The sequence below is a fragment of the Phycodurus eques genome, chromosome 1, assembly GCF_024500275.1.
Source record: "Phycodurus eques isolate BA_2022a chromosome 1, UOR_Pequ_1.1, whole genome shotgun sequence".
Taxonomy (NCBI): Eukaryota; Metazoa; Chordata; class Actinopteri; order Syngnathiformes; family Syngnathidae; genus Phycodurus; species Phycodurus eques.
In genome coordinates this window covers 44762125-44780969 of record NC_084525.1, presented here as the reverse complement: position 1 = coordinate 44780969, position 18845 = coordinate 44762125, and the positions used below count along the sequence as shown (strand labels likewise).

The 18845-nt window shown below is 43.4% G+C and overlaps 1 protein-coding gene across 1 annotated transcript in view; it reads left to right on the top strand.

Annotated features, from left to right (window-relative positions):
* The window catches only part of mrgbp (MRG/MORF4L binding protein), a 37141-nt gene extending 18500 nt beyond the window's left edge, over window positions 1–18641 (top strand). The window contains exons 3-5 of the mRNA XM_061693931.1: window positions 16843–16924; window positions 17003–17077; window positions 17875–18641. Coding sequence (XP_061549915.1) covers window positions 16843–16924; window positions 17003–17077; window positions 17875–18080 — 363 coding nt within the window. The 3' untranslated portion in view covers window positions 18081–18641. The remainder of the gene's footprint in view (window positions 1–16842; window positions 16925–17002; window positions 17078–17874) is intronic.
* The last annotated feature ends 204 nt before the right edge of the window (window positions 18642–18845 follow it).

Sequence of the window (18845 nt, the reverse complement as noted above, 5' to 3'; positions counted from 1 at the left end):
TGAATCGTCCCTTCCTTGAGTGCAATTACTTCGATGTCTCCTCACCCACACTGCTGTTTAAACATTCACATGGCTTAAAGTAGAGGCACGGTGGCCGACTGGTTAGAGCGTCTGCCTCACAGTTCTGGGGACCGGGCGTTTCAATCAATTGCATGTTCTCCCCGTGCCTGCGTGGATTTTCTCCGGGCACTCCGGTTTCCTCCCACATCCCAAAAACATGCATGGTAGGCTAATTGACAACTCTAAATTGCCTGTAGGTGTGAGTGCAAATGGTTGTTTGTGCCCTGCGATTGGCTGGTAACCAGTTCAGGGTGTAGCCCGCCTCCTGCCCGATGATAGGTGGGATAGGCTCCAGCACGCCCGCGACCCTAGTGAGGAGAAGCGGCTCAGAAAATGGATGGATGGCTTAAAGTACTCCGCATAGTGCTAGAAATCTGGCGTGTACATGTTTTTTTGACAAGACTCGCCCTACGTGACATGCAAGCAAGCATGGCACATAAAAGTGTACGTGCACTGTAAAAACGTCAACCATATGTCTATGATTATCTCATATTTCCAGCTCGCTGCTACTGACTTGAGTTTTTCCTTCTGATGGGGGAGGCAGCAGCTCGGTTGACAGGCTCACCAGCTTTCACATGTGGGGAGCCAAGAAGCCATGAGCCTTGCAATCGATCGGTAAAGAGAAACTTGCAGGCTGGGGGAGTTTATCTACGGACCGCCCACAGTGGCCAGCGAGGTCGCCGCGCAGAGTCAAAATGAAGCATTTAACCATGAGGAACGTTTGAAGTGACAGCAATCATCCTGCAGCTCGCGGGCTAACTAGCTGGCTAACTGCCTTCTTAATCAAAATAAGGCATGTGATCCACCATGCAGTCACAGTTTGGTTGTGGGCTGACAAGTTATTGTACATAATATTCTTCCCCTGTTCAGTAAATAATATTTACCATCCCAAATTTTCCATGTTAATGTTGATTATAAACTAAAAATCGTGAATTTGGAAAAATTCTCCTATTTCCTGATCTGAACACATTCACTGCCAGCCATTTCCTGAGCAGGGAACCCCCAGACTGCGAGGTATTTTCGAGTAATTTCAATGATTTTTCAAGTCCCACATAATATTGTGTACTATGACAATGTAAATGCCAAAACCAGAAAAAGAAAGATCGGACTCTCTTCTTTCATCAGAAAAAAAGTTTTTCTCTGGCTTATACCGTTCTTTAGTAATCAGCTGTCAAATATAAGCTACTTTCAGCCAAATCTGTTTCGGGAGGGGTGGGTACTGAGAAACTTTTTGTGAAATTAGACACATCAAGCACAACAATAACTTTGACACCTATATTTTTTTTTCTTTAGTGAAAATCTCAAACATCTGAACATAAAACAACACTGACAAAGTACTTCTGACAGGAATTTTTTTTTTATTTATATGGATAACTATGTACAGAATTTACATTTGACAAAAATGCATGAACAAATAGGGCTCCCACACTTGCGCTTTTTCCTCCAAATTCTCCTACTCTTCCATTTGCTCAATAGTCCAGGTTTGTATTACCTTGCGCATAAAATCTAGCAAAGTTTTATCCACATATGGATTTGGATTTTATTCTTTGGTGGCAGTGAATGGGATCTTGTGTGGTTGTCATTCTCCTTGAAATTCTCTGCTCGAAGCACATCTCTGCTCGAAGCACAACCTGTGCAGTTAAGAAATATAACTCCATCCATCAATGCGTTTTCTCCCGCTTATCCGAGGTCGGGTCGTGGGGGCAATAGCTTTAGCAGGGATCCCCAGTCTTACCTCTCCCCAGCCACTTCATCCAGCTCTTCCGGGGGGATCCAGAGGCGTTCCCAGGCCAGCCGAAAGACGTAGTCTCTCCAGACGTAGTCTCTCCTGGGTCGTCCCCGGGGTCTCCTCCCGGTGGGATGTGCCCGGACCACCTCACCAGAGAGGCGTCCGGGAGGCATCCGAATCAGATGCCCCGGCCACCTCATCTGGCTCCTCTCGATGTGAAGGAGCAGGGGCTCTACTCTGAGATCCTCCCGGATGACCGAGCTTCTCACCCTATCTCTAAGGGAGAGCCCCGACACCCTGCGGAGGAAACTCATTTCGGCCGCTTGTATCCGGGATCTTGTTCTTTCGGTCACGACCCACAACTCGTGACCATAGGTGAGGGTAGGAACGTAGATCGACCGGTAAATAGAGAGCTTCGCCTTTCGGCTTAGCTCCTTCTTTACCACAACGGATCGATACAAAGTCCGCATCACTGCAGACGCTGTACCGATCCGTCTGTCGATCTCCCGTTCCATTCTTCCCTCACTCGTGAACAAGATACTTGAACTCCTCCACTTGGGGCAGGATCTCATCCCCGACCTGGAGATGGCACGCCACTCTCTTCCGACCGAGGACCATGGTCTCAGATTTGGAGGTGCTGATTCTCATCCCAGCCGCTCCGCACACTGCTGCGAGCTGCTCCAGTGAGCGTTGGAGGTCACGGCTTGATGAAGCCAACAGAACCACATCATCTTCAAAAAGCAGAGATTCAATACTGAGGCCACCAAACCGGACCCCCTCTACGCCTCAGCTACGCATAGAAATCCTGTCCATAAAAGTTATGAAAATAATCGGTGACAAAGGGCAGCCTTGGCGGAGTCCAACCCTAACCGGAAACGAGTCCGACTTACCGCCGGATATGCGGACCAAACTCTGACTCCGGTCGTACAGGGACCGAACAGCCCGTATCAGGGGGTTCGGTACCCCATACTCACGAAGCAACCCGCACAGGACCGCCCGAGGGACACGGTCGAACGTCTTCTCCAAGTCCACAAAACACATGTAGACTGGTTGGGCGAACTCCCATGCACCCTTGAGGACCATGCCAAGGGTGTAGAGCTGGTCCACTGTTCCACGGCCAGGACGAAAACCTCACTGCTCCTCCTGAATCTGAGATTCAACTTCCCGACGGACCCTCCTCTCCAGCACCCCTGAATAGACCTTAACAGGGAGGCTGAGGAGTGTGATTCCCCCTGTAGTTGGAACACACCCTCCGGTCCGCCTTCTTAAAAAGGGGGACCACCACCCCAGTCTGCCAATCCAGAGGCACTGTCCCCGATGTCCATGCGATGTTGCAGAGGCGTGTCAACCAGGACAGCCCTACAACATCCAGAGCCTTGGGGAACTCCGGGCGAGTCTCATCCCCCCCGCCCCCGGGGCCTTGCCACCGAGGAGCTTTTTAACTACCTCGGTGACCTCAACCCCAGAGATAGGAGAGCCCGCCTCAGAGAACCCAGACTCTGCTCCCTCATGGGAAGGCGTGTCGGTGGAATAGAGGAGGTCTTCGAAGTATTCTCCCCACCGGCTCAGAACATCCCGAGTCGAGGTCAGCAGCGGGAAGCAGTGCACCATCAACACTTATACACAGCAGTGCACCATCAACACTTATACACAGTGTTGATGGTGCACTGCTTCCCCCTCCTGAGACGCCGGATGGAGGACCAGAATTTCCTCGAAGCCGTCCGGAAGTCTTTCTCCATGGCCTCACCGAACTCCTCCCATGCCGGGCTTTTGCTTCAGCGACCACCAATGCTGCATTCTGCTTGGCCAGCCAGTACCCATCTGCTGCCTCAGGAGTCCTACAGGACCCGATAAGACTCCTTCTTCAGCTTGACGGCATCCCTCACGGTTGGTGTCCACCAACGGGTTCGGGGATTGCCGCCATGACAGGCACCAACCACCTTACGGCCACAGCTCCGGTCAGCCGCCTCAGCAATGGAGGCGTGGAACATGGTCCACTCGGACTCTATGTCCCCCGCCTCCCCCGAAACATGAGCAGTTCTGTCGGAGGTGGGAGTTGGAACTCCTTCTGAGAGGGGATTTCGCCAGACGTTCCCAGCAGACCCTCACAATACGTTTGGGCCTGCCACGTCGGACCGGCATCTTCCCCCACCATCGGAGCCAACTCACCACCAGGTGGTGATCAGTTGACAGCTCCACCCCTCTCTTTACCTGAGTGTCCAAGACATGCGTCCGCAAGTCCGATGACACGACCACAAAGTCGATCATCAAACTGTGACCGAGGGTGTCCTGGTACCAAGTGCACGTGTGGACACCCTTATGCTTGAACATGGTGTTCGTTATGGACAATCCGTGATGAGCACAGAAGTCCAATAACAGAACACCGCTCGTGTTCTGATCGGGGGGGGGCGTTCCTCCCAAAAACACCCTTCCAGGTCTCACTGTCATTGCCCACGTGAGCAATGAAGTCCCCCAGCAGAACGATGGCGTCCCCAGCGGGAGCGCTCTCCAGCACCCCCTCCAAGGACTCCAAAAAGGGTGGGTACTCTGAACTGGTGGTTGGTGCATCGGCACAAACAACAGTCAGAACCCGTACCCCCAAACAAAGGCGGAGGGAGGCTACCCTCTCGTCCACCGGGGTGAACCCCAACGAACAGGCGCCGAGCCGGGGAACAATAAGCATACCCACACCTGCTCGGCGCCTCTCACAGTGGGCAACTCCAGAGTGGAAGAGAGTCCAACCCCTCTCGAGAGGACTGGTACCAGAGCCCAAGCTGTGCGTTGAGGCGGGTCCGACTATATCTAGTCGGAAGTTCTCGACCTCACACACCAGCTCGGGCTCCTTCCCTAACAGAGAGGTGGCATTCCATGTCCCTAGAGCCAGCTTCTGTAGCCGGGGATCGGATTGCCAAGGTCCCCGCCTTCGGCCTCCGCCCAGCTCGCACTGCACCCGACCCCTATGGCCCCTTCCACAGGTGGTGAGCCCATGGGAAGGGGGACCCATGTTACCCTTTCGGGCTGTGCCCAGCCGGGCCCCATGGGTGCAGGCCCGGCCACCAGGCGCTCTCCTTCGAGCCCCACCTCCAGGCCTGGCTCCAGAGGGGGGCCCATCAAGTTTTTTAAAACTGTTTTATTTAGTTATATATTATTTTATTTTTTTACAAAAGCATATTCGTTAGGGTTACGGATTGGTCATCATGTGTGGGCTGTGTTGAGGCCTAACTTGTAACCGTGGATCATACTTTCCAAGATAACAATGTCCTTAAACCGAGTGAGTCAATTTTCAGCTGCTGGAGCTTTGTTGGTTTGTCTGTACATGTCTGACGGACATGTCCAGACATGCTCTGACCTGTCTGGACAAGTTGAAACATGCCCAGATGTGCCTTCTGAGGGAGTTGCTATGACATTGTTTTAATGTTTATCAGAATGGCATTTGTGGAGAAGGACCCCCAAGGAGTCTAGACTTGGTCTAACATGTCTGGACATGTAACATGCCATCAACAGGTGTTTGGGCAGGGCTTGGATCATTGCTTCCGGTGGGGGCTTTCAGGCGGGGAATTTCCGGTGAAAACGTCACTCTCTTCCAGCGGGGGATTTCCAGTGGGTGCTTTCCGGTGGGGATTTCAGATGACATCATCACCTCCGGCTGGGGGATTTCAGGTGGGGGTTTTCTGGCAGGGATTTCTGATCAGAATCCTCTTGATTTGCCAAGTATGTCAAAAACTTGCATGAATTTGTCTCCGGTAGTTGGAGCTGCTCTCGTACGACAATAGACAGCCAAAAAGATAAAGAAATACTTTTTTGAGACATAAAAATGTAAAAACGCACTACGGAGAGTCACTTAGCCTCTAGCAATTTAATAACAAGAGGAAGAAACTGTTGGAATGTCTGCTTGTTTTAGTTTGCATTGATCGATGGCGTCTACCTGAGAGAAGGAGCTGGAAGAGGTGGTGACCAGGACGTGGAGGCTCCAAGAGGATTTTGCATGCTCTTGTCTTAGCTCTGGCAGCATGCAAGTCCTCAATTGTGGGTAGGGTACCAATGAATTTTCCGGAAGTCCTGATTTTCCGTTGCAGTCAGAGTTTGTCCTTTTTTGTGGCAACACCAAACCAGACTCTGATGGAGGAACACAGGAATTATTCGATGACTGCTGTGTAGAACTACCTCAACAGCTCCTGTGGCAGGCCGTGCTTCCTCAGAAGCCGCAGGAAATACATCCTCTGCTGGGCCTTTTTGAGGATGGAGTTGACGTTGGTCTCCCACTTCAGGTCCCGAGAGACTGTATTTTCCAAGAACTTGGTTTTGACGCTTAACACAGGGCAGTTGGACAGCATGAGCGGCACCTGTGTCGAAGGAGGCTTCCTTAAGTCCACGATCATGTCTACATTCTTGAGCATGTTCAGGTTATGTTGGCCACACCAAAGCTCCAGCCGCTCCACTTCCTGTCGATATGCAGACTCGTCTTTGATGAGGCCGATGAGTGTAGTGTTGTCCGCAAACTTCAGGAATTTAACAGCTGGGTGGGTTGAGGTGCAGTCATTAGTGTAGAGAGAGAAGAGCAGTGGAGAGAGGCCACATCATTGGGGCACCCCATTGGTGGTGGAGGATTTGACCACAGATGTCAGGGCGACAGGCCTGTAGTCATGCAGACCTTGGGGACTAGGATGATGTTGGAGTGTTTGAAACAGGGTGGTACTTCATACAGTTCCAGAGATCTATTGAAGATCTGTGTGACGAATGGAGCGACCTGGTCCGCGCAGACTTTGAGGCAGGATGGTGACACAAGGTCTGGTCCTGCCTCTCTGGTGTTCTTTTGTTCTCGTTTTCTTTTTCTGTTCAATCAAGAAATCACTTAAATGTGGTTTTAGAGGACATGGTAACACCTTTGGAGCTGGGAAATTTTTAAATCTACAAAGCTCCAAACAAACAGTTGATTATTCAAAGTGGAGCTTCTATCATTGCAATTTTCCATTTGAAACAATCCCAATCCCGGATGAGATTTTGTGTCTGCAACATTTTCAATATCATTGAGTAACAGCTTCCAGTTCACACAACCTTGACTGTAACCTCTCTGGTGCAAAGCTATTGGCGATTATTTGTGATAATTTTTGAAAAATTTGTGTTGCTGGCAGGTGGTAAAAAACGTCATCCTCGGTTCATTGATGTCATACCTCTAGGTCATCGCTAGCAGCTTGTGAGCTGGCTGCCAAAACGCTACAAACGAGATCACATGGCAACTACTACCTTAGCAACTGAGTCAACATGGACATACCATCAGTGATGCCGGTAACACGTTACTCCAAAATGTTGCCATTTTGAGTAACGAGCAAAGTAACACCTTGCATTTCGCGGTTAAGTAGCAAGACTAGTTACTTCTTCAAAACGACAATAGTTACTTTTGAGTCTTCAATATTTATCGACAAGTATTAATTTATGGCTGGTGATTCGTACAAAGAGCAGTCTAGCTGTTCAAAAATATTATATCGATCACGCAAGACTGCTCATTATTCAATAAACAACTAAGCGATTGGGAGGTGATTGTTTATTATACAATGCACAGTGACAGTACAGTACCATAAAAGTGCAAAGAAATGCATGATTTCACTGTCGCCACACTATTTTTATTTTCCTTAGTAAAAAGTGTGTTTGATTGTTGTTACTTTTTTATTCACACATTAAGAAAACAGTTTCACTGTCGTGTCAAGCGCACAATGCATTGTGGATTAATTATTCATACCGAAATGCGCGGTCATAAATTTTCATACACAAGGCCTCACTCACAGAAGGACTTACAATACTTAAATAATATTTACAATGAAAAGTGAGAACTTTCAAGTTCGTCTGTAGTCCGGACTGTGAGCTGGTTTAACACACTCGTTTAACCCACTCCCCATCAATAACCCACAGCTTTGCTTGTTCAACAGTTGCATAATCTTGTCATCTTTTCTCGCTCTTCACATAAAAATTACGATGGTGGTAGCAATGGTGTGTGTGTGTGTGTGTGTGTGTGTGTGTGTGTGTGGACGCCAAATACACACGCACGCACCCGCAAACACACACCGTTGTTGCCTTCATGGACCACAATTAGCATCGATCGATTGATCTATCTGTCAGTTAAGTCTTTAGAGAAGTGTACTGACAATGGTGTGCTTGTTAACATGTTTATTTACTGACTGTATTTTTTTGCTTCATGTTGATGACATCGTTCTGTAACTTGTGTGGCCTATACTACAAAGTAAGGGGTTCAGTTATGCTAATGCTATTTTTTCTACTGTGGATAAGTGATATTCCTGCCACTTGGCAGCTGCTGAAAGTAACTAAAGAGTTCATTTTTTCCAACTTAGCTACTTTTGAAATCAAGTAATCAGTAAAGTAACTAATAGGGGTGTGGATTGCCTAGTATTCTAGCGATTCATAGGTCACGATTCGATGAATCACGATTTAAAACTTTACGATTATTTCGTTTTTTAAATTTTTTTAATATACGACTTTAGAAACAAGCGGCACAGTGGGCGACTGGTTAGCACATCTCCCTCACAATACTGAAGACCGGGCTTCAAATCCCGGCCCCGCATGTGTGGACTTTACATGTTCTCCCCGTGCCTGCATGGGTTTTCTCCGGGTACTCTGGTTTCCTCCCACATCCCAAAAACATGCGTGGTAGGTTGATTGAAGACTCTAAATTGCCCATAGGTGTGAATGTGAGTGCAAATGGTTGTTTGTTTATATGTGCCCTGCGATTGGCTGGCGACCAGTTCAGGGTGTACCCCGCCTCTCGCCCGAAGATAGCTGGGATACAGGCTCCAACACGCCCGCGACCCTAGTGAGGATAAGCGGTACAGAAGATGGATGGATGGATGGACTTTAGAAGCAACTACTCAGTAAAGTAGTAAAACACAAATTTGTATCAAATGCATTTTATTTGGCTGAAACGTCAGAACCGTGAGCAGTCAAGTAATTTAGCCAACTGCATGTTGCAGTCCATATTTTATGCTTAAACAGCATCTAAAAAATATGTAGAGTCATTGATTAATATAACATTCTTCTGTTTTGAGCGCCATCCATTTTCAAACCTGCTTAAATGCATATTCAGTCTACTGCATTAAATTTGTCATTAAAAAACATTACATTGTATAAAAACATAAATACTTAAGTCATAAAAAGTAAACCTTTTACTCTCAAAAATGGCTTCAAAAGCTCCGACAGCAGGGAAAAATATGCCAACCAAAAATGTTATTTAATATGGCATTTTAGAACCCAACAGCTGTGCAACATGACTGCTATTATACTGAACATTAGTGCAATTTAACAGAGGTATGTCTGGAACAAGAACTAATCACTTGTTTAAGTGTTTAAAGATGGAATGTTGGACACCGTCAAGCAACGTCAGTGAAATGTTGGGAGGATGGTATGGTGTAACGAGGCTCTACTGTGTTTATCATATAACGAAAGCCTTCACTTTCCACATAGCTCATAGGGCACGTCTTTGCACATGTAATAAGTCAACAAGTGTGTTATTTTGGTGGCACGTGTTAAATTTTCTGAAAATCTGACCGAGTTAGCTTGTTCAAGAGTTAGTTGTGATGAAGTAGTCGTTTGTTTTCTTTTTACCTCCACTCCATCCTTGCGTCTTGCAACATGTACGTGAAGGTTTGTGGTGTTTCCGCAGTATTTGATTTTTTTATTGCAAAGTTTGCATATGGCGTGGCTTTTATCACATTCCAGGCTTCGGTTTTTGGTGTAAAACCCAAAATAAATCCAGATTTCAGATTTGTAAATGTGTCTCGGAGCATCTCGGAGCTCCTGCTCTGCCATTTTCAAGTTTTACTTTTTGTTCTAAACTCTGCGAGACTACAGCAGACTTCAGTGTAAAAGAAAAAAAAGACAGGCTAACTCCGCGAGATTCTAATTCTCCTCTGGTGGGTTCCAAGGCTCTGGTGTAGTGTGTGCCGTCTAGTGGACAGGAGTTGAGGTGAAGCACAAAAGTAAGACGCTGCATTGACTATTTCGGGCAAAACTGCGTGTAAAAACATTGATTAGAATCGATACGAGAATTGTGCAATGTAAGATGGTGATATATTGCCTAATCAATCATTTTTAACACCCCTAGTAACTAAGTTACTTTTAAGCTCAAGTAATCAGGAAAGTTACTTTTTTGAGGTAACTGTGGCAACACTGCATACCATCAACCTGCTAATGCAGCTAGCCCAGCAGCGGAAAATTTCGACATGCTAAATTGGACAGCAGCTAGCCCAACAGCTAATATCTTCAAAATGCTAATGTAGCTAGCCTAGCCTCATTACGTCTGCCGTAAATGTAGCACAGTATTTCAGAAAAAGAACATCATACCAACAGTCAAACATGGTGTATGTTAGGTTCAAGACACCTAGAACACTTGTAAAAACAAGACAGACACAGAGGCAGTTCAGTTTTCAGACTTGCAAGGAGGACGGACGAGAGTGTGTCCTTAGTTACAATCTCCAACCCGTTCTAAGTTCACTCTGCCGAACCCTCTCTTTTTATTTCCTTCGGGCGGTTCCTACTTACACAGCTGTTGCTGCTATAAAGTTGTAAAACAATCACATATATGACTCACTGTGGAGATGTGTTCTTCCTCAGCGTTGATTGCTTCAACCTTTGACCGCAAAATGTTCCAGCCGCTATCTTTTGATGAGGGCGCAGTCCTCTTCACAGACGTCAACTTTTATGATACAATCAACATACTGCTAAATGCATGCTTTGAAAATACTGTAAGAGTAAATATGGGATAACAATGTACTTTATTCTAACAGTGTAGTCGTGTGATAGTCTTGGGCTGCTTAACTCCCTCAGGACCTGGACAACTTACTGTGATTGATGGAACCATGAATTCTGCTCTTTAACAGAAAATCTTGAAAGAGAATGTTCAGCCATCAGTTTGTGACCTCAAGCTGAAGCGCCCTTGGGTTCTGCAGCAGGATAACGATCTAAAACACACCAGCAAGTCAACTTCTGAATGGCTTAAAAAAGCAAAATGAAGGTTTTGGAGTGGCCTCGTCAAAGTCCATATATCCACTGAGATGTGAAAGACTCAATGCCAGTTATAGAAAACGCTTGATTTGAGTTGTTGCTGCTGAGGATGGCCCAACCAGTTATTAGGTTTCGGGGGCCATTACTTTTTCACACAGGGCCAAGTAACTTTGATTTTTTTTTTGCCCCTTAATAAATTAAATCACCATTTTAAAAAAATATCATTTTAAGATATTACTTTGGTTCTGTTTGTCTGATATTTACATCTGTTTGATGACTTTAAACAAACTATGCAAAAATATAAGAATTTGATAAGCAAGCCAGTATTTCTTTCCACTGCATTGTATTACACCAACTGAAATTAAACAAGTACAATTTAGATGGCCTAGTCAAGTTCTACATGCCACATAATAATCATGCTCAGGGGTATTAATTCTTATCTACAAAACAATTCCTTTTCTGCTTACCAATACTTTTTTTAACCCCTATGGAAAGTTTGTAATTGCCTAGGATCCTTTCCCTGACACGAAATTTAATCAGCATTCATGGTCCTAAGGAGGACAACTCAATGTTTTTTTAAGTTTTTTTTAAAAATTATTATTAACCTTGTCTTAATTGTGTGGCCTAAATATTACAGGTGGGGATTTCAATTGCACTTTGAACCTGCTGATAGATCGCTCTACATAATTTGATCCCTATGAAACAAAAGTTAAAATAATCTTACAATATATCACTGATTTGTCAAATTTAGCTGAAATCTGGCGAAAACTTAATCTCGATAAATTAGAACAATGCTACTCAGAAATACATAAATCAAAGTCTCGTAATCATTATATTTTTAGTGTCACAAGGACTTAAGGACAAAATAAAAAAATGTTGGTATGTCTGTGTAGTGTACAAACCGTTATTAATTCTAAAAATGGAATACAATAAATTAAGATCTGATAAAGCAGCAAAAAGCGTGCTGTGGCTGAAAAAAGCCTTGTATGATCAGGGAGAAAAAGATAGGAAATTATCTTGGGGATAATGAGGGGAAGCATGCAGGACAGAGATAGTGGACCTGGCCGGCTGTACAACGGAAGTGTGGTGGGAGTGGCTATGTAAATTGTAAACATATTTATAAATAAAGTGCAAGTGAGGGAATACCCAGGAAGTTTGCATATTTATGAGTTATTTATCGCAATGAGTGAGTGGCCCCACACCAAGCAAATAAGTCCCTGAGGTGAGTATCTCCGGACACATGCAAGTTTCCTATGGACAATAAGCTTCAGAAATTATTTGCAATTGCTGCCCCTGCACCGCGGGATCTAAGGATCTCACCCCACCCAGCTGAGAGGCCTGGTCAGGAGCCCACCCGAGAGTGGCCCATTGGACGGGACACCACCCACACCGAGGGACCCAGGATGGTCCCCCAGTCCCACCAAGGCGCAAGTGAGCGACGTGGCCCCACCGTCCCCCACCAGCAAAAGTAATGGGGAACAAGAGCGGACGCCAGTTGGCACCAACCCAGCACCTGTGGAACATAAGGGAATCCAACACCAGCGCACGCCGGGAGGTTCGTCGCGTTATCGGTCCACCGCATCAAAGGCTGGAAGGAGTAAAGAAACTCCCGCCGCCACCGCAAGCACAAGGTCGAAAAGAGATCCCCAATCCATGAATGCGTCCTTTCATCGTGCAAATCAGTCTAAAGCGTAAGAGAAAAAGTAAATAAATGAGAAAAAGGAGAAAATAAAACATCAACAAAAAGGAATATAGAAGGCACAACTTTACTTTTACATTTACAATATAATATTGTTATTGTCAGAAGGCCTTTTACCCAGGCAGAGGAATCTAAGATCTAGGTTCACCATGTTGAGGAAGGGTGATTAATATTGATAGATTTTTCCAGTTTAATAAAACCGTTTTCTTAGCAATAGCTAACGCAACGAGTATTGATTGTGAATATTTGGGTGGTCGATTATGGTTAAGTCACCGAGTATGCACAATCTTGGTGGAAAGTAGAATTCTGCAGTTCAGAATATACAAGAGTTTCTGCGTAACTGAAATCTAAAAGCATTGAATTGGTGTGAATTCCCATATAGCGTGAAAATAGGTGTCTGGTATTTTTAGTGCATTGAGTGCATATGTTCGATGAAGAGAAGCGCATTTTTAGGTATAGTGTATTGAATAAAGTGTGTTCTATGGACCACTTTATATTGTATAAGCTTTAAATTAGTTTTTTGTCATCCTAAACGTGTTGTTACATATCTGCATCCAGTAATTACAGTCAGCAGACATAGGTCTTCTTCCTGTTTAGTGATGGGTAAGTGCATTGATTTTGTACGAGATTAATTTATAAACTTTTGAGCGTTTTTTTCCCCCTTTGTGGGAGAAGCTTCACTATTTGCTTAAACTCCGGCAGTTGAAGGGTGCTCTGAAGTGTTGGTGTTCTTTTTTTCTTTTTTTTTTTTTTAATAATTATTGCAGTTTTTAATTTATTGTATTGAAGGATGTGGAACAGTGGTTGACTGTGTAGCAGGTCTGCCTCACAGTTCTGAGGACCCAGGTTCAAATCCGGCCTCACCTGTGTGGAGTTTGCATGTTCTCTCCGTGCCTGCGTGGATTTTCTCCGGGTACTCTGGTTTCCTCCCACATTCCAAAAACATGCATGGTAGGTTAATTGAAGACTCTAAATTGCCCGTAGGTGGGATAGGCTCCAGCACCAGCGCAACCCTCGTGAGAATAAGCGGTTCGGAAAATGGATGGATGTATTGAAGGAAGTTTCCGCTTATTATTTGGCATTCTTAGAACAATTCATTATGTGTAATGAAAATATTATTGTGAAATAGTTGTTGTAGGTGGTCAATTCCACATTGTTCCCATGTGCTAAAATAAAGGGATGAAATCTGGGGTAGGGGGAAAAAAAAAAAGTCCAGCTAGCCATTTAACGCATTCACTGCCAGCCTTCCCAGTTAACATGGATATTTGACTTCTAAAGCCGTCAATGGCAGTGAATGTGTTAAGGTGGATGCGTTTATTGGATTCTTGAAACACTTATGGCGTTTGAGACTTGCAGAAATAAATGGGAGTTTTGAGAGTTCCAATTCTAGCAAAAAAATTATGCTCCTTATTGTGGTGCAGTGTTTGATGAGGTATTGTAATTGGTTAGCTAAATAATAGTGTTTAAAGTGGGGAGCATTTAGTCCTCCCTCCTGTTTACTTTTCTGAAGACTGAATAAACTAATTCTATTTTGTTTTAATTATTTGAGTAAAAATTTAATATGGCAGAGGTTTGGAACCATTTTAATGTGGTTTTAAATGAATATTGAGAATAAATAGTTTATTAGCGGTAAGGTTTTCATTTTTACTGTAGCTAATCTTCCCAGGAGTGATAGGTAAATTATTCCAGCGTTTTAAATCAGTTGAGATTTTTTTTTCCAGAAGTGGTGTATAATTTAGACTGGTTAGCTCTGTGAGTTTTGGTGAAATATTAATACCTAAATACTTAATGTTTCCTATAAGGTTTGGCGTAATCTGGGATTTGATCTGCAGGATTCCACGAGTTTGCTGTTATTGGGAGTATTGGGGTTTTGAGTACTCTAATTGTGAAAATGTCTCTGAGAGATTGAAGACAGCTTGAAGAGATGAGTTGGGTTTTTGAAAATAAAGAATGTCATCCGCATACAAATTGATTTTGTGTTATTCCCTTACAGAGCAAATACCTTTTATCCTAGCACTTTGACATATAGCGGTTGCTAGTGGTTCGATGAATATTGCAAATGGCATTGGTGAAAGTGGGCACCTTTGTCTGGTTCCTCTTTGTAGGGTAAAACTTTGTGATGTGATCCTGTTCGTGGTGACTGTCGCTTTTAGCGAGTTGTATAATGCTGCCGTTCAATGTATTAATGAGTCTCAAAGTACTGCAAATAGGAACGACAAGTATATCGAAAGCTTTCTCTGCGTCAAGTGACATGATAATTGATGTTAGGTTTTTTGCTGCGACATGCTTATTGAATTTAATAGACTTGTGACATTATTTGTGGAACTTTTAATGAAACCTGTCTGGTCATAGTGGAATCTTCTCTTTTGAATCTTGAATGCCTGTAATTAATGATTTTTCTTTTTTGCGTTGAAGTTGGTTTGCAAGAAATTTGCCTGATTTATTATAGTACTCAAAGTTGGTGTATCTTAACTGTTGTTGTATAAATTGTTCTTTTTGATAGGATATTGTCGAATTGATGTTTTGCCTTTTGGAGTTGGTTCCAAAGCATATCGGTCTTATTCATTGCATATTCTTCTGTGAGATATTTGATTTTTTTCCCCTCAATTTCATTTTCTAATTGTAGTTCTTGTTTTTTGTATAAATGTACAGATTTTTTTTGTTGAGTTCGCAATGTTTGTGAAAGGTGAAGGCTACCTTCCACAAGATTTTAATTGAGTGGGATTGTTTAGGGAATAGAATGTGCAGCAAATGGAGTCATGTGCAGGCATTTATTGAAAGGCAGAACCCTAATAAAATTATGGTCAACAGAGCAATCAATATTCAGAGAAAATCACCTGAGTCAGAATTGCCCCCATGTTATTATAGAAAACTGTACTTTGATGGACTAGCTGTAGTCCTCCTACCCTTTCTCCCCTCCTAAATATAAGTTAAAGAGCAATATTCAGTTACCGTAATTTTTCGTGTGTAGTGTGCACTCATGTATGATGTGCACCACCAAAGTTGACCTCAAAATTCTTCTACCTATGTATAATGCATTTTTACAATGCATGATTTTGCTTCTACCCATATGATCAAAACAGTATTATCTGTATTTGTTCTTCTGAAGTTGAGCACTTTGAACATGTAATACTTTATTAACTTGTTCTTATTTTGAAATTCACAGCCTTACTTTTATTTAGTAAATGAGAAAACACGGTTGTGCTCATAGGTTTGATTACCCAGGCAGAATTTGTAAGATGGATACAATTCTTTAAAGAAAACATGAAGGGCTAGGCGAAACACATTTTATTTTAATGGGATTCAAATTAAACTGTCAAGCATTCAGAAAAGCATTATCATTAAACAAAACATAACCATAAAGAACTGAATGATGGTTGTTGTTCAGTGATATTTAAAAAAAAAAATAATAATAATAATAATAATATTTCACAAATTCTGCAGGGTATGTAAACTTATGAGCACAACTGTACATACAGTATATGCAGTCATACGTACTCCTGCCATATTGGAATGAAAGTATAGGCTACACCTTTTTCATAACCTCTAGGTGGCAGCATATTAGAGTGAAAGTGTACACCTTTCTCATAACCTTTAGGTGGCAGTGACATTGGTTTTCACAGTTTTTTCATAACCTCTCGATGGCGGCATACATTTATAAAATGTGAAAGCTTTTTAATTTTCCCCTATACCTATGTATAATGCTCACTATTGGATTGACATTTTGGGGGGGGTGCTCATTATACACGAAATTACGGTAATGGTTATTAATGTTATTTCTTTATATGTGTATTTTCCTTTTTTCCTATATTTTAGTGTATTTTAAACTCTGCACTGATACAAAAAAAGGTAACTATAACTTCATTTTGGGGCTGGAACAGATTAATTCAATTTCCATACATTTCAGTAGGAAACACTACCTTGGTATACAAACATTTTTGGTTACAAACGTGGTAACGGAACAAGTATAATTTGTGAATTGAGGTTCCACTACATTGAAAAATCATTTTAGAGCTGCAATTGCAGTACCGTGATAGTGATATTTTTGCTCAAGGTTATCATACACCATCAGAATCTGATACAGGCCCATGCCTAGTCACATTAATTGTGACACATACTGCACATTACACATGCATGTGACCGAGTGTGCTGTGGATATTTGTTTTACTCCGGATTATTTCTACTCATTCTGTTTAATTCTATTGTCCAAGGTGGCAGTTATCATGAACAACATTGCATGCATGTGCTTGTGCTATAGACTTTTTCACTGGATTATGTAGAGTGGTCATTTATTTCTCTAGTTCAACTGTGTGATGCTGTGCTTAATGTGTGTTTGCATGTGCAGCACGAGTCTGAGATCTTGCCCTTTCCCAACTCGGAGAAGAGTTTCTTTCTGCCTGATGACATCATCCAGGAAGTGAAAGAAGGTGTGATTTTATTGGCTAACAGGTCTTTGGTCGCTCATGTCATTGGAACATTTAGCGTATCAATCCCTTTCTCTTCAGGCAAGATGTGCTCAGAGGAGGAGCCAAAGGAGGAGCTGGAGCTGGAGCGAGAGCTACCCGCCATGCACGAAGAAGGTACAAGATGGCCGAAGCAACAGACCCGTTGATTATAGAAGTACAGTAATCCCTTGCTATATAGCGGTTCACTTCTTGTGGATTCAGTGCATTGCAATTTTTTTAATTTTTTTTTATAAGGCAGTGTTGTGCAGTTCCTCACCTGCACATCTCGGATACAGTTAACTTTACTAGCTGTAGGATTTTGTTGTGACAGCAATGACTCACATAAGGTCCATTGGGCACATGAGTACATTTGGTATGAAGTTGCTCGAGGATAAAAGAACAGAACTGGAAAGTCACTGTTTAAAACACAAGCAACAGTCAGTTTTATGACTTAAATTCACAAATACCAACCATAGCCTGACGGATAGCTAATGTAGAGACTCATAACAATACTGACAGGAACAAATGTTAGTAAACAGAAGCTTGATTTTCTACAACTACAGCAGTGAGTTCTGGGTTCCCATAATGATTTTAGTCGACTACATTGCCAGGACTGTCAGTGTGAGCAACGGTGCTAGGAAAAACGCCTGTTCACACCCTGTCAAAATGGTCGGTTGTTAATGTCACTGAAGCAGACCACAAAGCCATGTGCTTATGTAGTGTGTGTGGATGGTGACTGTAAGTGGACGAATAAAATACTTGCACCTTAATAAAGTATTACATATTGGCATTGGCTTGCACATATGAAATTTATACATTTATATTATAATGTAAGAAATACTTTGTGGATTTCCCTTATTGCTGGGTGTTTCTGGAACATAACCCCCGCGCGAAACAAGGGTTTACTGTAATCTTTGATCACCTCATTTCAGGAAGTAACTCCTCTCTCAAGATGTCAGAGCGGACGACCAGCACCCGTGACAAGGAGAAGGGCGGGGTCGAGTGCGCGGTAACAGGTGGAGGAGCAGGCGGGGGTGGGAAGGAAGCAGAGAAGAGGAAGAGGAGTCGTGGTGCCGAGAAACTCCTGTCATCTTCCAACCCTGCCAGCCCCGGAGGAGCCAAGAGGAGACGCACATGACCATGCAACTGGTCCCATGACAAAAAACAGCTGGTGTGTCTCTTCATGGCCTTTTTGCAACCAGAGGTCAACGCTCGGTTGCTTTTAAAGTCTGATCAGTTGACAGGAAGTTGAAGACCGTAGTGCTGCGAGCACAGGAAGTGGACACCGTTTGCGCCAGTACATCATTTTTGTCTCTGTTGACGACATCCTGATTTTCTCTAGCCAAATCGTTGTGAGTAGCATGCTAAATTAGCCTGCTAGCTGAGCCTTAGCATTTGCTTCACAGTGCTTTTTGTCACATTTTGATTTAAGACGAGAATGTATTCTATACGTATTCGCTGTTTGCCTGTGTCCATAAGCAGATGATGCCCGTCATTAAGTAGACATAACACTATTTTTCTATTTGTATACCAAACCAGTATTCCCCCTACACTTCTGGTCAAAGTTGGCAAAAGCCGAGTTGTCTTGACATCTCTAAAGGTGATCCGAAGCCATTATCCTGGTTATGGGGTATCTTGAGTCATTTTCATGGTCAGGCTGATAATTGTAAATTAATAAAGCTGTTCAATGTTAACAATGGCGAATCCTGATGGCTAAATCTATTTTCTTTGTTTGCAACCTTGTCGGTCCTTATTCTTCGTTCCTCTGTTTACATTTTAGCTCCTTGCCCCAGCGATCCCATTGAGGTTTCCAGATCAACTGGGCCCAGTGTTAAAAAAAAAAAAAAAAGTGTGTGTGTGTATCACACACCCTACCATGACTACCCATCCATTTCCTGAGCCG